This window comes from Myodes glareolus, chromosome 19 (genome assembly GCF_982192425.1).
Source record: "Myodes glareolus chromosome 19, mMyoGla1.1, whole genome shotgun sequence".
Classification (NCBI taxonomy): domain Eukaryota; kingdom Metazoa; phylum Chordata; class Mammalia; order Rodentia; family Cricetidae; genus Myodes; species Myodes glareolus.
In genome coordinates, this window is record NC_142044.1 from 61,909,256 (window position 1) to 61,934,056 (window position 24,801).

Consider the following 24,801-nt stretch of genomic DNA (forward strand, 5'->3'; position numbering starts at 1 on the left):
AGGAGAGAACCAAAACATACTGCCCTCTGGTTTCTACACTTACACCATAGTACGCCCATGCATACATGTACACACGTGCTAAATAAACAATACAAAACTAAAAACAAAAAACCTTTCCTGATGTCCTGACACTGTGACCTATGTGCTCCTGTGGGGCAGCAGTTAACTGCTACAGTACTTCAAGTGTTAGAATACTGCATCCTTTCAGACAAAGCAATTCTTTAGCACAAGCTTGTTTATCGTGTATTTCCAAGGCCGTCTAGCTTAACTTGAACTTGGCAAGTATTTGTGGAATCTACACTTTTTTTGTATTCCATGCTCCCCCTCCCTTCACCCAGTTCCAAGGCTAGCACTGGACAACTTTCTATGAACTAGGAGAACAAAAGGAGGAGAAAAACTCCTTTCTGACATCTGACTTCCGCTCACAAGGAAGTGGTCACGGCCATGGCAATGTAGCTCAATGACAGAGCAAGTGCCTAGCAAGTAAGAGGTCCTGGATTTGACACCTTCTGCCCCAGGGCTGGAAAGGTCAGCAGGGCTAGCTCAGCAGACAGATTTGCTGTGTTTGGTTCCCCAGAATCTTCACACTGGAAGAACTGATTCCTTAAGTTACCTGTGAACTCTGCGCACACCATGATATTCCAATCCCAATAACTGAATATTTAAAAATTCTAGAGCCAAGACAGACGGTGGGGGCATACACCTTTAATCCCAGCGTTTGGGAGGCAGAGGTAGGCAGATCTCATTGAGTTTGAGGCCAGCGTGGTCTACAAAGAGAATGTCAGACAGCCAGGACTGTTACACAGAGAAACCCTGTCTCGAAAAACAACAAAAAATTCTAGGGCCAGATGTGGTGGCACATGCCTTTAATCCCAGCACCAAACAGGCAGGAACAGGTGGATCTTTGTGAGTTTGAGGCTAGCCTGATCAACACAGTGAGTTCCAGGACATCCAGGGGCTCCATAGGGACTCTGTGTCCAACAAAACAAAAACTAGTAATTTCAAATAATTGTGAGGGATATGGCCACTTTTGAAGTATGCCATGTATAATCTGAAGATTTGTTTATCAAGGACATCAAAGAATTTACAAAACTGAAGTCAGGTCCTTTTCTGGAGTAGAAATAAACTGTCAGCCAGGCCAGGCGGTGGTGGCGTGCCTTTAATCCCAGCACTTGGGAGGCAGAGGCAGGAGTTCAAGGCCAGCCTGGTCTAAAAGAGCTAGTTCCAGAACAGGCTCTTCTTTTTGAGAAACCCTATCTCAAAAAACAAAACTAAACTAAAAAAACTGCCAGCCAATCACTTTACAGCTAATTGTTAAGTATGGGTCCTGGTCAGGGCTAAAGGTCAACAGAGGATGGGTCTCCTATTAGTGCCCATTCCCTAATACCCTAATTCCCCAGGCATATAAACAAAACCCCAAGTAATAGGGTGCATCCAGGAGACTAGTCAACATTTTTTTTTAATGTCTCACCATGTAATCTTGGCTGGTTTGGAACTTGCAATGTAGACTAGGTTAACTTAAAAAAAAAAAAATCAGAGAACCTGACTCCTGAGTGCTGGGGTTAAAGGTGTAGGCCAACTTGAAGTAAAGATAAGGGAAGAATATCATCTCTGCATTGGAAGTGCAGAGCGGAAGGAAGGCTTCTGGGTAGACTCAGGACCAGCTAGCCAGGACAGGGTGCTAGCATAGAGGGGAAGGAAGACTTCTCCTGGGTAGACTCAGGACCAGCCAGTACAGGTGGTATAGACACAGAGACAGGCTCTTTATAAAAAACCAAGAGAACCCTGGGATCAACTTTATTGCTGATGGGTGCAGCTCTCCCTCACCGCACCTTGGTCTTTCCAGTGGTCCAAAGCCCCTCCCTCCACAGGACAGCACAGTGCTTAGGCTCTGCTGGGCCAGAGGCAAGGAAGACAGGGTCTCCACCCCAGCCCAGCCTAGCTCTTCCCACTCCCACCCACCCTATTGCACATCATTATGTAAACAAGGCTTCAGGCATGGCCTGGAACAGGATTGAGGCAGATTGATGTGTAAACGGATTTGGGACCAGGAACTAGATAGAGCCAGTCCCTCAGCTCACCTCTTACTGAGGCCACAGCTACATCTGAAAAGGCAGGAGGCCGGTCCCAAACTCTGGCTCAGATTATACAGCAGTTCAGGTGGTTCAGTTCCCTCCTCCACCCACCCTCTCAGATTCCAGGTCCTGAGGTCCAACCACCCTGGCTTGCCTCCAGGACTAGGCAGTGTCCAGTTTTCTCCTTCTCAACCCCTAGCAGGAGGTCACTGGTGCTGTTTCTTCCTGGAAGCCCGGGGAAAACCAGAAACAGGCAAGGGTAGCCTGTCCAGCCCTGGAAAAGAGAAGGCAAGCAGTTGGAAATGGACACGGGTCTAGCTCCTCAGAGGTGAGTCAATCAGAGCATACAAGGGGTAAATGAGACAGGTGATCTACAAATAGGTAGTGCATTTCCTTCCCTGCTGGGGCTACCCTCGGTTCTGAATGAACTTCCCTAGCCAGGCGTCTCACCCTCTTACCAAAGGCTCGGATCAGCTCTGCTCTCACAGCCGCAGTGAAGGTCTTCACCAGACAGAGTGTGGTGAGGCCAGCAAAGGCTGCATTATAGAGAAACACGATGTAGAAATTGCCCAGCCAGTTGAAGCGTCCAAAGTCACCCAGCAGGTCAAAGTGAGTCAGCCCTGAAGTACAAAATTTATAATGAGAAGGAGGAATCCCCCAAAACCCAACTTTCTGCTGCCCCCTGGTGGCCACATCTGAACATCACATCGTCTAGCATTACTATGCATGTATTATTACTCTCAAGCCCATTCCGAGGCCAGTTCAGGACTATTAAATGCACCAGCAGCTAAATTTGCTCCTATTCCTCCTTCCAGAGACTTGAATCTTTTCCTTCAGCTGGGCTGCCTCTAGCCTTGGGGACTTCTAGGAGTTCCCAGTATGGCAAGTGCTTCGAAGCTAAGAATCTACAAGTTTGCTATTAAGTTTTCAGTAGTGTACAGTTTAGTAGCTCAGAGACTAAGCATAGCCTGAAAACTGTCATCATGCTGTTGTTTTGTTTGTTTGTTTTGTTCTTTTTAGACAGGGTTTCTCTGTGTAACAGTCCTAACTGTCCTGGAACCAGCTCTTGTAGACCAGGCTGGCCTTGAACTCACAGAAATTCACCTGCCTCTGCCCTCCTCCCGAGTGCTGGGACTAAAGGTGTGCGCCACCATCGCCCAGCTTGTTGTTTTTTCAATTCCACTTCTAGATAGCTGGGTGATGCACAGCAAGTTCCTTAAATGCTCTGGGCCTCAATTTTCTCAATTTTAAAACAGAGAAAACAAGGGGGCTATAATAATTATGGCAAACACACATTTACTTGTTTGTCCCAGGCACTGTTACAATCTCCTACTCCTCTTCTTTCCCTCCTTTGAGACAGTCTCCCGTGTTCCAGCCAGGCTGCATTATATAGCTGAGGATGAATAAGAACTTGTGATTCCCCCGCCTTGAGACAGGGTTTCTCTGGCTGTACTGGAACTCGATCTGTAGACCAGGCTGGCCTCGAAATCAGAGATCTGCTTGCCTCTGCCTCCCAAGTGCTGGGATTAAAGGTGTGCGCCACCACTGCCTGGCTCCTGCCCTCTTCTAGCCTCTTCTGGAGCCAGACACAGAAATGGTGCAGACAAACATGCACATAAAACAAAGGAAACCAAAAACGGACACCAAAAGCTCAGTGCAGGCCTTTATGAAGCTACACTGTTTTCATCTCTATGTGGGACAGCGGATGTTCGTGGGTGTTTGTGGAAATTAGGGAGCATATCTAATTACAGAGCATTTTCCCTTTCGTTCTCTGTGTGCATGAGTGTGTGAGGGCTCCAGGGAGTGCACTCCAACCAACAGGCTTGATGGTGGCCACTGCCTTTACCAGGTCAGAGAGAGAGAGAGAGAGAGAGAGAGAGAGAGAGAGAGAGAGAGAGAGAGGAAAAGAAAAAAAGAAAATGAAAAGAAAAGCCAGGGAGCTGGAGAGATGGCTCAGTGGTTAAGAGGACTGGCTGTTCTTCCAAAGGACCCAGGTTCAATTCTCACTACCTGCATGGCAGTTCACAACTGCCTATAACTCCAGGTCCAGAGGATCTGACACCCTCACACAGGCATACACATGCAGGCAAAATACCAATGCACAAATAAATAAATAAATAAATTCTAGGGCTGGAGAGATGGCTCAGTAGTTAAGAGCACTTGTTGCCCTTGCAGAGGACCTGAGTCAGCGCCCAGCAGCCACAGTGCCTCAGAATCATCCATATCTCCCCAGCGGAGGCATTTGACCACCTCTACAGGCACCATGCAGGCAAGAGGTACGCAAACACACATACAGGCAAAGCACTCATACACCCCTATGTAGCAGAGGCTTGTCTGACACTCCCATGAAGCCCAGACTGGTCTTTAAACCTCATGTTTTTAATTGATTTTTATCAAGCTCTACATTTTCTCTGCCCCCCTCCCTGCCTCTCCCCTCCCTTTAACTCTCCCCCAAGGTCCCCATGCTCCTGATTTACTCAGGAGAGCCTGTCTTTTTCTACTTCCCATGTTGTCTAAGTTCTCTGTGATTGTGGTTTGTAGGCTGTAAACCCCTTTTTTTGTTTGTTTGTTTGGTTTTTCTTTTTTTAAAAAATATTTATTTGTTTATTATGTATACAGTATTCTGTCAGCAGGCCAGAAGAGGGCACCAGGCCTCATTACAGAGGGTTGTGAGCCACCATGTGGTTGCTGGGAATTGAACTCAGGACATTTGGAAGAGCAGGCAATGCTCTTAACTGCTGAACCATCTCTCCAGCCCTTGTTTGGTTTTTCAAGACAGGGTTTCTCTGTGGCTTTGGAGCCTGTCCTGTAACTCGCTCTGTAGACCAGGCTGGCCTCAAACTCACAGAGATTCACCTGCCTCTGCCTCCCGAGTGCTGGGATTAAAGGCGTGCCCGCCCTGCCTGGCGAGAATCTCACTTTCTGAAGCTGTGAAACAAGCTGATCCATCCCACTCTCAGTACTCACCAAGGGTTCGGGAGAAGACAGGAAGTGCTGAGCTTAGGACCAAAAGGCAGACACAATTCCCAATTATCTGGGTGAGAGAAAAGAAAGAAGCAAGTCAGGCGGTGGCAGAGGCAGGTGGATCTCTGTGAGTCTGAGGCCAGCCCCTCTACAGGAGCTAGTTCCAGGACAGCTAAGACTATTACACAGAGAAACCCTGTCTGGAAAAAAAAAAAAAAAACTAAAACAAAACAAAACAAAACAAAACAAAACCACCCCCCCACGAAACAAAACAAAACAAAAAACCAAACCAAAAAGTAAAGGAAGAAGAGGTAAAAGTAGCAAGAGTTGCCAGCATTCTTGGGAGGCAGAAGTAGGCGGCGGAGATCTCTGAGCTCGAGGCCAACCTGGTCTACAAATCGAGTTCAGGACAGCTAGGGCTATAGAGAGAAACCCTGTTGTGGGGGCGGGGGTTACCAACACCCAACTCACCCATTCCCCAGGAGGCTTCTCCTCTTCCCTCCCATACCTGTGTCATAGCTGTGTCGTGCCATCTGGGTCTCAGGCTTCGGAAGAGTGGAGAACTGTAGAAGCCCATGACCGAGGACACCATCAGGTAACTGCAACTGGGTTAGGGAAGAACTGGCCAGCCTCTAAGAGGGACTGCCTGCCTCAGAGAAAGGACTCCTCAGACCTCTTTTCAAAGCTAAGTTTTGCTGTGTGGCGTATGTCCATGTGTATGCAGAGGCCACAGGTCAAGGATGGGCATCTTCTCCGACATTATTAACTTTATTTACTACTGTGTTGGGTCAGTTCTCACACCCGTGAGTTCCCAGGGATGGCACTCGGGTTGTCGGGCTTACATAGTAGGCACTTTTACCCACTGAGCCATCTTTTAAAAATAACTTTTCTCAACTGTGTGTATATGTGTGGGGTGTGGGCACATGAATGTGGATGCCTGCAGAGGCCAGAAGAGGGTGTCAGATACCCTGGAGCTGGACTTACAAGATGGTTGTGAGCTGCCTGACCCAGGTGTTGGGAACTGAATTTGGGTGCTTTTACAAGAGCATCAACACCCCAACTGCTGAGTCCTCTCTCGGCCCTCACCGGGCCGTCCAGCAAGCCCACTACCCACTACTTACTGAGACAGGCCATTTCAAGCCTAGAACTTAGGAGTTTGGCTATACTGGCTCCTGAACACACTACCTGGATCTTCCTGTCTCTGCCTCCCCAGCACTGGACTATAGGCAGATGCTCTTAACTGACTGAGTTATCTCCCCAGTCCTCAAAATCAGGTAATTTCCTTGTCTGAACCCAAGTTAGATGAAGATTTGCACTCCCTACTATTCCCCACCTCAGCATTCCCGAGTCCTAGGGAGGCAGGTTTGGTAAGCAGAAGCCACAGGGGTTTCCAGAAGGATACAAGATCAACACAACCTGGATGATGGCACCAAAGGACCCCAGTTTAGAGAAGGAGACCTGGCCCAGGGAGGCATCCTGTCGAGGTGGGGTGACATGATTGAGCGACATTCCCACTATGAGTACCACCAGCCCCACCCAGTCTTCCCTCTGTCCTCAGCTTCTGTCTCCCTCTCCAAACTCCCCCCATCCCTTAAGACAGGGTTTTAGGCTGTAGCACAGTGTAGCCCATTCTGTCCTGAAACCCACCTGTTTCAGCCTCCTAAGTGCTAGGGTAGCAGGCATGTGACAGCATATCCAGCTTCCCTAGCCTTTCTTAACTAAGCCCTCTCCAAAAGAAGCGTGGGAAGAGAGTCCTGTACCTGCATGCCCCGCGGCATGGCGGCCTCATCAATGAGCAGCTCCAGGATGTGGATGGCCACAATAAGCACAGACAGGCCCTGTGTGGAGCAAGGTCACCAACTCCCATCATCCCTGCTCCAGCCCACAGTGTGATCTGAGCTCAAAGTTAAGAGCATTCCCTTCAGTACAATGTTTCCAGTTGTAAGAGTAGCTCTGCTTCTGAGCAGATTTAGGGGCCTAGAGCTGCTGTGAGCAACACAGCACTTTGAGGAGACTACTGGACGAACCGCTTCCAAAGGGTGGACTACCTGTAGAGTGCACCTGTGGGGCTGGGGCAGCTCTGCAGGGCACCTCATGTGTGCAAAGCTGGGCCGCCTCCCCCACTCTCCGCCCCCCCCACTCTAAGGAAATGAACTAGGCAAAGGTGCCGGTTCCCCTAAAATTATTCCTGAAGTCCTAATCCAGCACAGGAGAGACATGAGATTTCAATCTTTATTCTCCTTCTGTGTACTTTCTCAATGACCTTGTGTGACTTGGGGCAAGCCAGTTGTATTTCTTCATCCACAAAATGGGAATTAATGCTCTGAGCACAGGACATAAAGCAGGCCCTTTGAGAAGCAACTGCTGCTATGGATGACAACCATGTCAACGCACATCTCTGTCCTCCCTGAGAACCCACTTACTCCCCGCCCCGCCCCACCAAGGCTAGCAAACGCACCGTCAGCAACAGCAGACACAGCATGGCCAGAGGATAGCCCAGGTTCCGCTGCCAAGCTGAAGCCTTCCGCCGCTTTTCTGTGCAGGGGTGGGAGGTGGTTAGCGAGTACTTGAAACAAGGAACTAGTCTCCCGGGGAAAAGCAGCAGCCCACATACCCAAGAGGACCCTCTGGGTCTGCAGAGCCAGGACCTGTCTGTGCAGCAGCTCCATGTCCAAAGGCAGCCAGCAGGAGGTGGGATCTGAGGGCAGAGAACACACTTCCCTTCAGTGCTTGCCGAGGCCAGCCCACTACCCAGCCAAAGGAGCGTTTAAACTCACTGCAGATTCTTCGAGTCAGAGCTGCCTCCTCAAACACCGAACAGTTCAGCTGTTCCTCCAAGTCTTCCAGTAACTGAGGACAGGGGACAGGAGGCTGTCAGAGGCTCTCTGACCCCAACAGCCCTCTATAGCCCCAGTCTTGGTCTAACTCTGCTTCACCACCCCATGGCCAGCTTTGTCCTATTCCTTCCAGCTCCTCGTGTTCTGACCAGCTCCAGACAATGGGGCAAAGGACACGATGCCAACCAAGGGTGTGGCCTTCTGCGAGTTGTGCACAACACAACCGTGGACTCATTTTGCAGCTTGGCCTCAGATGCAAAAAAATCCACCCTGTACAAAAGGCAAGGAGCACCACGTACCCGGGGCTTGACTAGCAACTTCCCAGTGACGGAGAACATGCGGGCAAGACCTAGTGGAGTGCACACTGTAGGGACAGGAGCATGTCAGTCACCTCGCAGATCCTTCACTCCCTCTCCCTCCCCAGCCCTCCCCAGCCCTTCTCCTTCCACCCTGACTTCTGGAGCCCAGGATGCTCTTTCTCTCTCCGACTCCGCACTCACCCAGGAGCAGGAGCACTCCGAGGAAGGAGATACAGGAGTAGAGGTAGGGGAGGTAGTACTCCCAGAAGTCTAAAGACAAGAAAAGCACGTCAGCTTATCTTCTCCTGATTCCTAGGAAGTGACAGGGCTCAGTTCACACAAGAACACAATACAAACACCTCCAGGCTTAGGCAAGTAACGACCGCGGAGAGCTGGCCCCAGTGAGAAGTGGAGAGCTGAGCAAACTAGAGATCCTCAGAAAGGCACAGCTGCTTTCTGGTCCAGGTGAGTAGGGTTAAGTACAGTCAGAGCCTAGATTCTAAAATGGGAGGCTGGGTATGGTGGCATGTGCCTGTAATCCCAGCAGAATCAGGAGGTCCAGGCAGAAGATTTCAAGGACAGCCTGGGCTTTACAGTGAACAATTGGTTACCTATTATCTATTATTTTTAACCAATGTCTATGTAGCTCTGGCTGGCCTTGAACTCAGAGATCCACCTGCCTCAGTCTCCTGAATGGTGTAATTAAAATTACATGCTATCATCCTGGCTGATTATTTTTTAAAATCACTGCATGGACCCAGGGGAATATTTCTATATGTCAGATGTGTCCAAAGTCCATCAGTTTGGAACTTCAATCTATAGAAATGGTGGCAGTTTTTCCACAGCTGATCAAATGCACATTGCCAACTCAAGAGCCAGCATTTTTTTTCTTTTTAAGATAGAATCTTAGCTGGGTGATGGTAGAAAACACCTTTAATCTCAGCACTTAGGAGGCAGAAGCAAGCAGATCTCTGGGAGTAAACAAAGAAACACTGTGTGTGGGGGGAAACCAGGCGGTGTTGGCGCATGCCTTTAATCCCAGCACTCAGGAGGCAGAGGCAGGTGGATCTCTGTGAGTTCAAGGCCTACAAGAGCGAGTTCCAGGACAGGCTCCAAAGCTACACAGGGAAACCCTGTCTTGAAACCCCCCTCCCCCAAAAAAGAGAGAGAGAACATCTTCTTCCATAGCCTAAGATGGCCTTACACTCACTATACGAACTCATGGCAATTGCCCTTACTTAGTCCAGAGTGCTCAAATTACAAACTCTAAAGAGGAGGTAGGAGGGAAGCCTGGAGAGATGGCTCACTGGTTAAGAGCACTTGTTGATCTTGCAGAGAACCCAGGTTTGTTTTCCATCACCCAAATGGCAGCTCCAGCCTTCCATATAACTCCAAGTAGAGGATCTGGCGCCCTCTTCTGGTCTCTGTCGCTACTGCACAGATGTGGTACAAAGGTATGCATACAGGAAAAAATCCATTCACACAAATGTTCAAAAAAGCCAGGTGGTGGTGGCGCATGCTTTTAATCCCAGCACTCGGGAGGCAGAGGCAGGTGGATCTCTGTGAGTTTGAGGCCAGCCTGGTCTACAAAAGTTAGTTCCAGCACAGGCTCCAAAGCTACAGAGAAACCCTGCCTCAGAAAAAACAAACAAAAATCTTCAAAAAACAGGAAAAAGCTGGAGCTCTATTACGGTTTGGATACAAAATAGTCTTTCAAAATGTGAACATTGAAGGCCTGGTCTCTGTTACAACGCACAAAGGCGTGCTCTTAGGAAATGATTAGAGCTAGAATTTTGGCCATCCATGGGTTTATTAGCTTTGCCCCTTGCCATGAGGTTCTGCTTCACCACAGCCCAGAAACCAGAGCTGAATGACCATAGACTAAAGCCTCTGAACTCAGGACTGTTCCTCCTTTGAATCACAGTGACAGAAAGTTTAACTCTTACCATAGAGTGACTCCCTGCTGGCCTTGTCATTATCTACAATGGCTGATGCCACCCACACCATGCCCAGCACAAGCAGAGTGAGGAGTATCAACATTACCACTGTCTCGTAGACCCGGCCCAGGACACCCTGCAGGAGGAGGAGATGGGTAAAGCACAGGGGTCAATCACACAACAGTGTGGGGAAGGAAGAAGACATCAGAGCTAGGCCTGGGCTTGAGGCACCAAGGAGGTCTGGATTCAGTAGACAAGAGGGAGTGTTTCTCTTTTTAATTCTGAATCACTCTGCCGTCCTACTCGTCTGGGCCATTCCATATTCTGGGGATTCATTGAAATCCCACCCTCAAATCATTCAGTCTCGTCTGCTCCCAGGAGATGGCCGTGAGTTCAGCATCACACAGGCTCTCTGCCTTTTGGTGCAGCCTGCTCCATGCAGGGGTCAGCAGGGAAGTGAAAGGGGCGGAGCACGTCTGGGGTTTCCTATGCTTTCTCTCACCTTTAGCATATTGGTTTCCAGTAGCAGCTACATAAGACAGTTAACTCTTCTGCTAAATGAGCTCCTATTCTCAATTTTAACTACCAGTGGTTCTAGAAGCACCCCAAAGGTTTGGGGTGACAATGATTTCTCATGCTGCTATAGCCTCAGACTCCTTGTTTCATCCCTGAAGTCTGCAATTTATCTAGAGTAGAGTTCTGCTTCTGGCCTGAGTTCTTATGTTTCCTCACTCACCTTTCTGGAGCCAGCGAAGCCCTCAGACTCTGTGAAGAAATATGCAAAGGGCATAAGGAAGATGAGAGACAGGTTGGAGAAGAGAAAAACGAGGTTCCAAAGACCTAGAGCCAAAAAGGAAGAGCAGAGTTGGTCATTAAGGGGCCAATCAAGGCTGCCTGAGCCTGCCTAATTACCTGCCCTACTCCCTACCCCAGGCTCCATCCCAGACCACATACCATGGATGAGGGAGCCGTTGAGCCACTGGATATAGTAGTTCCTTGGCAACGAGAGCAGCACCTCATTGCTGATGATGGAGAAGGGCAAAAGCAAGACAGCACCCAGGGCGACTGCCAGGGTAAAGGTGCACAGCTCCAGCCTGACAAGTGGAAAGGACGGGTCAGCCCAGCACTCACTGCCCTACTGCCCCACAAACCCCACTTTCCCCCAAGACTTCTACTTCTAGAACCAGCAGGAGCGATGGGAGGGAGCTGTCCAGCTGGGCTCTGCCCACTGCCATCCCACCCTAGTCCTTACCTACAGAGTAGCCTTGGCAGCTGGGACGGATGCCACCTTAGGTAGTCATAGGCACCTAATCACCAGCTTGTTTAGACTATCCCAGGAATGCCATCTTCCCATTCATGCCTATAGGGCATGCCAGGAATGCTAACAAAGCAAGAGACGTGGCTCCTCCTCTCTGCTTAGGGATACAGACTTTGAGCTTGCCTTTTCTGGGTGGATAAGAGCTCAGTCTCCATATGGCTATGCCCTTTAAGAAGGCATTAGTGTAGAGGATAAAGATAAGCTAAAACCAATCTTCATAAGCAAGGCCTGTGCCACAGGCTGTGCCAGCTGAGAACACATTCAGAAAAGGAGAGTGCTGCCTTCTAGTCTGTCAGTCCAGAGGGGGCAGCTCTGTATTTCCTCTATATGTGCTGCTAGTGAATGAGAACTGTCCATGGGGGCTGGAGAGATGGATGGCTCAGCAGTTAAGAGCACTGACTGCTCTTCCAGAGGACCTGGGTTCAATTCCCGGCACCCACATGGCAGCTCACAGGTATCAATGACTCCAGGTCCAGGGGACTCAACATCCATGGCAAAACACAAATGTATATAAAATAAAAATAAATAAGATTTTTAAAAAATGTCCATAATAAGGGCCTTTCTCTAACAACCAAGCACCTTTGTCTTTAGGGTGTTTTGTGCGTGTCTGTGTGTGTGGTGGTGGGGTATTCAAGACAGGGTTTCTCGGATCCCTCAGGGATTTTCGATCTTCACCAAAGCCTGCCCTGTTTCCATTAGCCTGTCTCCCCTTTCCATTCCCCACCCACATTGACTGTTAGGAGGTGAAGCCAAGCTGAAGCCATTTCCTGATGACTCAGGCCCCAGCCAATATTCACATCATGAAGCTGCTGGCCCAACCAGGGAGACAGGAACAGCAGCTTTTCTGAACATCCCAAGTATAGGGTAAAGCCGGAAGAAGCCAGAAATAGGGTGGAAGTAGGAACTCCTTTTGGATGGATGACAGCTCCTTCTCCCGCTGCCCTAGAGGACTTTCTAGATCCCAGCGTCTAAAAGGCACTGGATCCGGGTGTTGAAGGTAGTGACACTCACGCAATCTTGTTAACTGTGGCATCTTCATCATCCACTGCAAGAGACAGACAGGAAGGGGACTCAGCAGGACATCAGTGGGTGGTTCTGCGAGCCAAACTTATTACCCTGTCCCCGTCATTGAAGACAGTGCTGAAAAAGAGGCTCTGGGAGATCTTACATTATGAACCTCACAACCTATTCCCCAACCAAGGCGGCAGCTTGAGGAGAGTGGGCCTAGGTACACAGAGTAGAAGCCCCTAATCCCCACGCTCTTCTCCTTCCTCCTTGTCACTAACAGGTTCCTCTTTAGAGAGGCTCAGACTGCAGTCTGTGAGGTTGTTCACATCAGTGTCTGGGTGAAGGAAAAAGAAACGTGCAAAGGGGGAAGATGGACTTCACAGAGAAAAGTCTCCCAGGGGACAGCACTGATGTAGTGCTGGGAATGGTCCGCTAACCCCATCGAGATCCATGGGACCCAAAGCCACACTCCAAAGAAAACTTAGCCTCTCTACAAAAAGAAAGACTACTGCCACCAAATCTTGGGAGGTGCCTGGTCCTTGTGGGAGAGCACTAGGAAGGAGAAGGCACAAAACACATGCCCATGGCATGCAGTTACCTACTTCAGGTTCACAAACGGCTCTCACTTGGTCCTCCCAGTGACAAAGTACCAGGTGGACTAATTATGCCCAATTTGTAGGGTGAAACTGAGGATCAGAAAAGTTACATGGATGCCGTGTAGCAATGCCGTATGACTTTAATCCTAGTACTTGGGGGCATAGGCAGGCAGATCTCTTTGAGTTCAAGACCAGACTGGTCTACAAAGCAAGTTCCAGGAAAGCCAGGGCTACACACAGAGAAACTCTGTCTCAAAAAACCAAAACAAAACAAAAAAACTACATGGATAAGGATATGGTAGCACACACCAATACACCTTGGGAGGTGGGAGGTGAGAGGTAGAGACAGGAGTTCAAGGTCACCCTTAGCTACAAGGAGTTTGAAGCCAGCCAGGACTATATGAGATATTGTCTATAAAACAAAATAAAACCAAGAAAGGGGTACCTGATTTTGAAAATGCCACAATAAAACATTATTTTGTCATTATTTTGTACTCTAACTTAAAATATATACAAATAAAGTAATTAAGTAACAAGAAAGGAATGAAAGCTATTTCCATCTATTTCTCTAGCAGCCACTGTAGTTCTGCTTGTGGAAGGACGGGGCTGAGCAGCAAAGGTTTCAAACAGCCCAGCACAGCCACCGTTCCTTTCCCAACAGGCACCGTCGCCCACTCCTCTGGGGCTGGCTCTATGGCAACTGGAACTCTGGCTGAAGGCAGGGAGGTCAAAAGTACCTGTGGTAAACTCAGCAGGCTTCTTGAAGCGGGTCAGGAAGATATGGCAGAGGATGTAGAGCGTTGCAAACAGAAGTATTGAGATCTGTGGCAAAAAAAAAAACAAGCTGGAATGATATGTTCTTTAGTTTCTAGCACATTCCACAGCCTAAGGGTTCCAAATATCGGGGGCTCCAAGCAGGACCAAACAGAGGCTATCCCAAGTCCCTGGGAAATAGTGCCAACCAACTCCTGGCATTTTGCTGGAGTCACAAGCTTCAACCATATCTTTAAAGGTGAACAAAGAAACTTCTAGAAATATAAATACATATGCATATACATATCCCATACCCTAAATCAGGCCATAGAGCAAGAGAGACTAACTATACTTTGACAACATTCCAGGAAAGTAACAGGCTTGAGAAAAAGTTGTCTGCATTGTCTTCGTATTCTTCTTAGCCAACTCCATTTGCTGTCTGAGAAAGTATACTCCATGATCTGCTATGTCAGAATCACGTCTACAGAGCAAATCTGAACTTCTACTGGTTGTTCAGGACCTGAAACATCAGGTCTGCTCTGTGGCAAACTAGAGCCCATTTAATTATCATTTAGCAAGGCTTTAGTCAGGCCCAACATTTCCAGAGTTGGTTATCTGCCACTTTAAAATCCTCAGGTTCTTCCACAAGTGACTTTCAACTTCAGGGCCAGGGGCTCTTAGGACCTACCCATGGCCCTGAGTGGTTAGACCTCCAATTGACAGGGACAAAACGTGGACAGATTAATTAGTACGTGGGTTACATATGGACACTACCCCAAAGCCAGAGAATACCAAAAAAAAAAAAAAAAAGATGTCACTGCAGTTGAGGAGGCAAAGACATGATCAGTCTCCTGTGTCTTCTAGTCTCCAAGAGGAACTGACCTTATACGAAATCTGTTCAGTGACAAGGAGAGAAGACGCCAAGAAGTCCTGAATCTAGAATATAGCTGTAGCTTCTGACTTAAGGAACCCCCATAAAAGCAGTCACCAAGATTGCAGCTGCATTTTTACAGCTGGGTTCTGCTCATTCTGCCCTGAACTTGCGCAATACTCAAGAAGGTAGAGAGCTTAGAAGGTCAGGCTTGGACTTCTACCCACTTCCAGGAGAGGCTAGATTGTTCTATTTTTTTTTTTTCTTTTGAAACACGGTTTCTCTGTGTAGCCTTGGCTGCCCTGGAATTCACTCTGTAGACCAGGCAGGTCTCGAACTCAGACATCCGTCTGTCTCTGCCTCCAGAATACTAAGATTAAAGTCATGTATCACCACCACCATCCATCCCAGGTTGTTTCTAACTTCTAGACGGAAGCCATGAGGAGGATGTACATGAGACCTTCAGGTGTCCTTGGCCGGTGCTGATGTCCTAAGCTAACAGCTTAGAAGGCAGAAACATAAGCAGTTTCTAAGGGCTCATCCCTTCAGGTTGTCAGTCCCTATACTGTGTCTCAAGGCCTAGATGTGCCTCCATGATATGCCCAATGCCCCAATGAGTACCTTTCCACCAAGGACACACAAGATGCTACTTGAGTCCTACCCCTGAGGCCCTACACTTGTACTTTCCAGTTCTCATTGATAAAGGCAGACCTCAGTATATGCTGTGTCCCTTTACCTTTTCTTCAACCTAAGCATGCCAAGACTTCTTTCCATTCCTCCAAACCCTTCCCTTTTCATTTAGTATGCTCAGAGTTCTATGAAGAAACAGCAGACAGAGAGATGGTTCCTGCAGGCTACCCTGAAGGAATAAGAACACGCTAGAGGGCCGGGCGGTGGTGGTGCTCGCCTTTAATCCCAGCAGTCGGGAGGCAGAGGCAGGTGGATATCTATTGAGTTCGAGGCCAGCCTGGTCTACAAGAGCTAGTTCCAGGACAGGCTCCAAAAGCTAGAGAAACCCTGTCTCGAAAAAACAACAACAACAAAAAAACACGCTAGATGTATTCAGGACTACTGTAACCCCTCCCCCCACACACACACAGAACAACTCCCAGAATGGCTAGTCTTCCAGTCTTCCAGGGTGTCAAATAAATTATCAGGAAGTGTTGTGGGGTGTGCGTCACTGTGTTGGCTTGTGTTTGGCATGCTGCATGCCAAAGGCCCAGGGTTCAATCACAACACGAATGAAAACAAACCACCATCATTGAAGGGAAGAAAAAAATAGGCGCGGAAACTTCGGTGTCTCTCCATCTCGGACAGGATTACTTTTCTTCTTTAGTGGCGGGGACCCACCGTATCCTCTACTCTTCCCTCGCGCCACCACTGCACGTCCCTTGTTAACTGCTCAGTGTGACCGGGTCTCGCTTCATCCCAACATCAGCTATGATTGCCCTTCATCTACTTTTAAGGAGAATACGCACATCAACTTGTCCCAAAGCAAATCCATCCTTTAAGTGGAGGATCAGACTTTTCCGCACAAGAGACCGACCGCCAGGAACGCCCGCCGAGGAGGAGTCGAAGGGGGCTGGGGGAGGGGCGAGCAGCCGAGGAACGGAAACCCCGCGGCTTTGTTTACGACTCAGAGACCCAGCATACCCGACTCAGGAGTTCGCCATCCCGGCCCCGGTCCTCCCAGGGACCGAGGTGCTGGAAGCCGGGGCAGCAGGACTTCCTGTCCCCACAGCTGCCTGCGCCCCTCCCACCTCGGCCCGGCCGGCCCCTTCCCGCCCAGGTCCCTCACTCACGATGCACTCGCGGACCCTGTCGTGGAACAGCTGCTCTCGAACGGATAGCACTTCGTAGTCAGCTGCTTCCATACTCTGCTCAGCATGACTGGGGCGGGGCTGTCTCCGGGTCCGGGGAGGACGAGCGGGGATGAGGCCGCCGCCGCCCGCCAAGCACCCGGACCCAGCCTAGGAGCTGCTCCTCGCTGCCCGTGACGGAAACTCAAGGTAATCTGGGGCTCAGATTCAGCCGTCGGACGCCACGCCCTTAAAGGGGCAGGCCCCAGCCCGCTTTGTCTTAAAGGGCTCGGGTTCTCCGCGGCTCCCTCCCCTTTAAGGTGGGGGTCACTCACAGTCACGTTTCAACGCAAGTACCGGCCGCCCAGCTACGCGGAAGCTCCCGGCTCGGTGCTAGCCTTTTAAGAGGCCCGGTGACGACACAAGGCCTGGGCGGGTTTCTTTCAAACAGCGGAATTTATTGGCTGCCTGTTGGCTGTCGCTCATCGTAAAGGGTGCGCTGATAGGATATTCTGGGAAAGGAGGCGGGATATTTTTGGCCTGTCGAAGCTGTTGTAAAAAGAATCCACTTGATCCGATGTTGAGATGTGCTGGTTCCAGGATATTAATATCAGCCACGATTTTAGTTTAAATGAATGGTTTGGATCAGGACAACCAGTCGAGATGTAAGAGCACCATGCGGCCCTGTAACCCAAGGGCCTATAGCGTTTTCTCGAAGTGTATTACTATTGGAGATTTCCCCAGCCACTCCTGAAAGCTTTCACTCAATCATTTTTATGGAAGGCTTAGGCTATTAAAGAACGAATAGTAAAAGCAAAATTTGGATAGGAAAGCCAGGCTGTGGTGGCACACGTCTTTAATCCCGGGAGGCAGAGACAAGTGAATCTCTGAGTTCCAGCTAGCCTGGTCTATAGAGTGAGTTCCAAGACAGCCAGGGCTACACACAGGCACTCTGTCACGAGAAAGAAAAAAAAAAAAAAAGCCAGCGGTCGCCTTTAATCCTAGCACTCCGGAGGCAGAGGCAGGTGGATCTCTGTGAGTTCGAGACCAGCCTGGTCTACAGAATGAGTTCCAGGACAGTTCCCAAAGCTACACAGAGAAGCCCTGTCTTGAAAAATCAAACCAAAAATAAAAGGTCACGAAACTTTTGTTGACAGGTCTTGCTATGCAAACCAGGCTATCCTTGACTTCTCAGCGATCTTACTCAACCTTCCAGTTGATTGCTAGATGATATAGGCATGTTCTACCAGGCCCGGGCTATCCTGAAACCCTGTGAGGAAATGTCCACAGGGAATATTGGTGAGCAGACTGAGCCAAACATTAACTAACTACCAAACATTAACTACCTACCTGCTATGTGCCATTCTCTTTATAGCCTTTATCTAATTTTAACATCATAGCAGGAATTTGAAACTAGAAAGTAGAGATTGTCATGTTCCTACTTAAGACTTGGGATCTAGGCCAGATTTGGTGGTGGCACACACCTTTAATCCCAGCATTCAGGAGGCAGAGGCAAGTGAGTTCAAGGCCAGCCTGGTCTACAGAGTGAGTTCCAGGACACCTAGGGCTGTCACAGAGAGAAACCCTGTCTTGAAGAACAAAAATAATAAATAATTTTTTAAAAGCCTTAGAATTGCGGGCTGGAGAGATAGCTCAACAGTTAAGGGCATTGAGTTTTCTTCCAGAGGACCCAGGTTCAATTCCTAGCACCCACATGGCAGCTCACAACTGTAACTCCAGTTTCTGGGAATCTAACACTTTCACACCAATGCACATAAAAAAAAAAAAGCCTTAGACTCTAGCTGGGCATTGTGGCAGGTATCTTTAATCCTAGCACTAGGAAGGCTGAAGCAGGTGGATCTCTAAACTCAAGGCCAACCTGTTCTACATATCGAATTCCAGGCCAACCAAAGTGACATGATGAGAATCTATCTCAAAAAATCAAAACAAAAAGAAAACCATTTGCTTGTGTATGCATATGTATGTAGCAAGCTTTCTTGTTGGCCTATCTTTGGATCATCAACCCCCAAATAACAACACAAAGACTAACTATGAAAACTTAGGCTTTTTCTCAACTAGCTCTCATAACTTAAATAAATCTGTATTTATTTGTTTGTTTTTCTTGTTTGTTTATTATTTTGGTTTTTCGAGACAGGGTTTCTCTATGTAACATGCCTCACTATCCTGGAACTTGCTGTAGACCAGGCTGGCCTTGAATTTATTGAGATCTGCCTGCCTCTGCCTCTAGAGTGCTGAGATTAAAGGTGAGCACCACCACCACCCGACTTTAACCCATTTTTATTAATCTATTTCTTCCACATGGCTTGGTTACCTCTCCTTTGTACCACATGTCTGACTTCTTCAGTGTCTTGCTGTCCTCTCTCATGCTCCTATACTCATCCCAAATTCTTCTCTGCCTGGAATTTCCTCCATTCATTCATTCTCTCCTTACTAGCTATTGGTCATTTAGCTCTGTATTAAAACAATCACAGTGACACATCTTCACACAATATAAACAACTGTTCCACAACATATATATATATACATAGTTGGCCCTCCACATTGTTGAGTTCCACATTTGTGAGAGCAATTACCCTCAAATTTAAAAAAAGAAAAGAAAAATAAAAGGTACCTGTCAAGATGTTTCAGTTGGTAAAGTGCTGTCCTGCAGGTAGGAGCTAAGTTTCATCCCTAGTAGACAGTTAGTAGTTCACACTGGTGAACCAAGCACTGGGGCGAGGAGATGCAGATAGTAGAATCCCCAATACCCTATTGATGTAGCCTCAGGGCCTAGCAACAGGTCAAGTCTAAAAAAACATTTGAAATACAAAGTGAGAATCTGTCTCCAAAAACAACAGCAAGATACAGTTGAGGCTGGGGATAGTGGTAAAGAACTTAGCATGTGCAAGACCTTGGATTTGGTCCCCAGTACCATGAAGAAAACAATTTGGGAGCAAAATCACGTCTGTATTGAGCATGCATATAGACTTTTATGTTCTTGTCATTATTCCCTAAACAATATAGTATAATAACTATTTGCATAGCATTTACATTGTATTAAGGATTATGGATATTCTGGAGATGATTTAAAGTATCCTGGGGATATGCATAAATTATATGCAAATTCCTCTAGGCTTTCTTTTCCGGAATTCGGTATTTAGACTAGGCTGGCTTCAAATTCACAGAGACCTTCTTTCTCTGCCTCCTGAGTACTAGAATTAAAGACATGTGCCACCATGCCACACCCTACACCATTTTTAAATTTACTTAATATACATGTGTTCTCTGTGTGTATGTGTGTGACTGTGTCCAACAATTAAACTCGAGGTATCAGACTTGGCACTAAGTGCCTTTACAGGCCAGGCCATCTGAGTCCTCAGACACTTATTTCAACTATGAAAAGCACTGTGCTTTAATGACAGTACTGAAATGCAAATCAAGTTGAGGTTGGGTATGTTGGTACATGCCTGTAATCCCAGCATATGGAAGGCTGAAGCAGAATGATGTGAGTTGGCCAGCTTGGGTTAATGAGTTCCAGTCCAACCTGGGCTACCTTGTCTCAAAAATAAAACAAAAATAACTAAAAGACTTAGAACAAAACCAGAATATTTCACTCACATTTACTTAATCGGCATGTATAAAATTAAGGTCCATTATGTGCCAAGGGCTAGGCATGGGTAGTAGACAGAAATAAAGGATGGGACTCCCGCTGTCATAGAGCTTAGAGCCTGTAGTAACAAGGAACAGTGAGATGGAGCTTGCAGCCAACTGTGGCTCTAGCTCCAGTGAGATCTGATATTCCTGGCCTATGAGGCACCTGTATTCATGTGCATTTACCCACGTAGAGGCACACACACTGTGGTGGTTTGAATGAGAATAGGCCCCAAAGGCTCATTATATTTGAATACTTGGTACCCAAGTGATGGAACTTTGTAGGGAGTCTTTCTCTGTTCCATTAGCCAGTTCCCAAATAACCACATGGAGATTATTATTAATTATGAAAGCTCAGCCCATAGCTTAGACTTATTTCTAGCTAGCTCTTATAACATAACCTATTTTATTAACTTACATGCCTCACGTGGCTCATGGCTTGTTACCTCTTCTCCTACATGCCATGCTTCCTCTGAATCTCACTGCAACTCTGCCCTTCTTCTTCCCTCTCTCTGCCCCCCAAATCCTGTCTAGTTATTGGCCATTCCCCTTTTTATTAAGCCAATCTGAGTAACACATCTTCACAGTATACAAAAAGATTATTCCACAACAGAAATGTTTGGGACGGATTAGGAGGTGTGGCCTTGTTAAAGAAGATGTGAACTGAGCCCCCCAAGATCCAAATGAGGAGCAGAAGGAGGAAGAAAATGACGAAGGACTGCGAGGGATACTATCACCCACTGATACAAGGGGTCGGATCTAATGAGAGTTTACCAAGGCCAGATGGACCGTGACTGAACGAGCATGTGATCCAACCAGATTCTCTGAATGTGGCCGGATTTTCTGAATGTGGCTGGCCTGCAGTCTTTCTGAGAAGCCATTGACAATGACACTGGGACTGGTTTCCTCTGCATATACTGAATTTTTGGGATCCAGTCTGTTTGGATGCTCACCTTCCTGGACCTGGAGGGAGGGGGGAGGAACTTGGACTTCCCACAGGGCAGGAGACCCTGACTGCCCTTGGGGACAAAGAGGGAGGAGGAGAGGGAGCGGGGAAGTGGGAGGGCGTTGGGAGGAGGGGCATAAATGGAAACTTTTTATAATTTAATAAAATTACTTTAAAAAAAAAAAAAAAGAAGATGTGTCACTGGGAATGGACTTTGAGAGTTCAAAAGCCCAGGCTATTCCCTCTTTATCTGCTTCATGTTTGTGGATCAGATGAAGGCTCTCATCTTCTGCTCCACAGCCATGCCTGCTTGCCTGTTGCCATACTTCTCACCATGATGGCCATGGTCTCACCCTCTAAGCTCTAAGCTCCCATAAACTCTTTTTCTATGAGTTGTTTTGGTCATAGAGCCTTATCACTGCAATTTAATTTTTGGTTGTGAGCCTAGCCTTTAACGGCTGGGCCATCTTTCCAGCCCTCACTGTGATTTAAAAGTAACTAAGATGTAAATTGGTACCAGGAAGTGGGTTAATTCTGTGACAGGCCTGACAATGCCATTTTTTGGAGGAATATGGAAAACTTTGGGACTTTGGACTAGGAAATGGTTTCATACTGTAGTTGGGGCTTAACAGGCAGTAGTGCTGAGATCAATGTTTCTTAAGGAGAGATCTGAGCCTGGTGGTGGTGGCACATGCCTTTAATCCCAGCACTCCAGAGGTAGGTGGAGCTCTGAGTTTAAGACCAGTCTGGTCTATAGAGTGAGTTCCAGGACAACCAGGGCTATACAGAGAAACCCTGTCTTGAAGAACCAAAGCAACAACAAAAGTCCCAAAAAACTGAGATCTGGGAACAGAGGGATTGGGCCCATGGTTCTATAGATGGGTCTGATGTGTACACTGGTCCACACCCCATCATGTAGTTCCACACATCACTGGATTTTCTGTTTGTTTTGTCAGTCCAGATTTTGTATCTATGATCTAGACCTTTTCTTCTCTAACCTGTAGGAGGTCTTTTTGGACTGCCAGCCTAGCAGTTATCACAAGGCCTTGGGAACTAGAAAACACACACACACACACACACACACACACACACACAACAATATAATGAATATAATTCTGCCTTCCTTTTTGTTGTTTTTTGTTTTTTTAATTTTTTTTTTCTTATTTTTCAAGACAGGGTTTCTCTGTGTAGCCCTGGCAGTCCTGAAACTCGTTCTGTAGACCAAGCTGGTCTCAAACTCAGAGAGATCCACCTGCCTCTGCCTCCCAAGTGCTGGGACCAAATATTGCACCACCACTGTCCCATGACTCTGTCTTCCTTTTTTAAGCTTTTTACTTGGAACATATGAACACAGTAGCTTGCAGCAAGCTGTCACTTGGGTGTGGCTTATGGACCAGGTAGCGGAGAGAAAGAAGTTAGTCTTAGCAACATAATGACAATAGCAATAGCCTGAGATGATTCTCAGTGATTATTACTTTGTATCATTATCGAGTTTGGTTAATGTAGCAACATTCTCTTCCCTAGTTCCTGTTGACCCCAAGGCCATGCTTTTACTATTGTCCTGGAGTAGGGGGTATAGGTTGGGGCTCAGGTCAAGAAACTTCTTGGGTGTGGAGTTGCCTGCGGCTGCCTGATTCACAGTGAGGTAAAGTAACATCAGGCACAGCTCCCTCCAGTAATTGTCAGAACAAAAATTGGCAAGCCTGTGAATGCTAGGGATGCCTGCCAGTCACTTCCTGTTTGTTGCTTTTTTTTTTCAAGGTGACGGCAAGGGCAGAGTTCACAAGGCTCACCTTGGCTCTCCTGAATAGAGAACTCCTTGTCGGTAGTGCCATCTGCAGGGCATTAAGGAATTTGCTAGGCATTTTCTGGGATTGGGAGTGGTAAATGCCATCTCAAGCTAAAATATTCTTCCTGCCTTCCTCCATTAAATCTTTTACTGGGTATCTACCCTGGATTGCAGTATGGATTCTCCCTGAGGCTGAAAGGTCAGTCGTCCCTCTGATCTCTTAACAAACAGGAGGACAAAAGCTGTGCTATCATTTTTTTCGAGACTGGGTTTCTCTGTGTTGCTTTAGAACCTGTCCTGGAACTTGCTTTGTAGACCAGACTGGCCTCGAATTTACAAAGATACGCCTGCCTCTGCCTCCGGAGTGCTGGGATTAAAGGTGTGCACCACCACCGCCCAGCAAGTCTTCCCATTTTAATAGTGACTTCATGAAGGTAAAGAATAATAAATCTTGAGTGCATTTTAGTATTGTGGCTTTTTTTGTTGTTGTTATTTGTTTTGTTTAGCAAATATTGTGGCTAAGGAGATACTAAGTTTAACCACCTAAGTTTGATCCCCAGAATCCACATGTTAGAAAGAAGGAGTTATCTCCTACTCTACAGTTACAGGACCTAACAGGGTCCATCCCCATGAGCAAGGCATTATGAAAATCTGTAGTGCAAACAAACAAATGGGCCCGGAAGGTCTTGGGGGCTTCATGACAGTACAAAAGTCAAGTCTCTGGTCCTTAGGGACAGGCCTTTTGGACCTTCTCCGGGATTCTTACAGAGGACCAGGGCTGTAAGCAGAGTGTGTGTTTTATTCAATGTTGAAGTTTACGTTGACTAAACAATAAAGATCCTAAGATTGCCACTTGCTTGCCTGGAATCCTAGCGTCTGGGAAGCTGAGTCAAGAGAATAGAGTTAAATGTCATTACCAGGTACTGTAACTTGGATGTCAGATCTTCCTGCCTCCATCTTCGGAGATCTGCCTGTCTCTGCCCCACCCTCACCCCGAGTGCTGGGATTAAAGGCATGCACCACCACCGCCTGGCAGTTTGTGTGGTTTTGTTTTTTTCTTGGGATAGGGTCTTCTGTAGATCAGATTGACCTGGTTTTCCTGACCTTCCAATTTTTACTTCTGACAGGCATATGTCTTTAGTCCCACTTAGGAGTGGGAAGCAGCCCTAGGCTACACAGAGTGGATAGCAAGACCAGCATGACCATCTCAAAGTGAGAGACAGGAGTGTACCGGTGGTACATCCTTTGTCTAGCGTGTCTGAGTCCTTCTGCTCAATCTCAAGCACCTATCATCCTCATGCTTAGTGGTGCAAACTGAATCCTTCTAACGTTTAACAATTGTTCCCACTTCCTGCAATGCAATCCTTAACAGTCAAAGTGGACTCTGTATTCTTCTTTGGTTTCTTTCTTAGTAGGAAATGAGCAGTTAAATTCTACCTCTGTAGACTTTGGCACTGAGCATTGAATAGTGATATTTGCATTTTAATAATAAAACTTGCCTGAAGACCAGAGTACAAAGCTAAGCCACTGGAAGCCAGGCAGTGATGGCCACACCTTTAATCCCAGGTCTCAGGAGATAGCAGATCTCTGTTGAGTTCGAGGCTACCTTGGGCTGCACAAGATCGATCCAGAAACAGGTCCAGGTAGTGGTGGTTCACTTCTTTAATCCTAGTGTTCGGGAGTCGCAAATCTTTAAACTGAGGAGGTGGAGACAGGAGTATGGGGAATATGAGGAAAAGAACTTGCCCTTCCTGTCTTAAGATTTGGCAAAAGGTCTCTAGTGTCTGGGTTTTTGTTTGCTGCCATAGCACCCTAAAACATTCCCAGGCCATACATACACAGAGCCTCCCAGCCCTATGTAACCCAGGCTGGCCTGTAACTCCAATGACCTGATTGGTTTTGCATCCTCAGTATAATTATTAAATAATTATCAAAATAGCCTCAATCATTTGATGAAT

The 24,801-nt window shown here is 47.4% G+C and overlaps 1 protein-coding gene across 5 annotated transcripts; it reads right to left on the reverse strand.

Moving 5' to 3' along the window:
• Window positions 1-1,761: 1,761 nt before the first annotated feature.
• On the reverse strand, window positions 1,762-16,838 carry Lmbr1l (limb development membrane protein 1 like). 5 transcript variants are annotated; one of them, XM_048444650.3, is made up of 17 exons: window positions 16,461-16,837; window positions 13,772-13,856; window positions 12,442-12,475; window positions 11,067-11,206; window positions 10,849-10,952; window positions 10,122-10,248; window positions 8,377-8,445; window positions 8,176-8,240; window positions 7,817-7,889; window positions 7,654-7,737; window positions 7,498-7,574; window positions 6,800-6,877; window positions 6,442-6,515; window positions 5,548-5,638; window positions 5,043-5,109; window positions 2,534-2,611; window positions 1,762-2,349 (listed from the first exon to the last, which is right to left on the reverse strand). In XM_048444650.3, exons 1-17 carry the CDS (start codon window positions 16,530-16,532, stop codon window positions 2,282-2,284), a joined length of 1,386 nt encoding a protein of 461 aa, XP_048300607.1. In that variant the 5' UTR covers window positions 16,533-16,837; the 3' UTR covers window positions 1,762-2,281. The 5 variants fall into 5 exon arrangements, with proteins under 5 accessions (XP_048300607.1, XP_048300606.1, XP_048300608.1 ...); XM_048444649.3 differs by having other exon boundaries at window positions 2,534-2,695; window positions 16,461-16,836; XM_048444651.3 differs by lacking the exon at window positions 16,461-16,837 and adding an exon at window positions 16,137-16,270 and having other exon boundaries at window positions 2,534-2,695.
• Window positions 16,839-24,801: the final 7,963 nt, after the last annotated feature.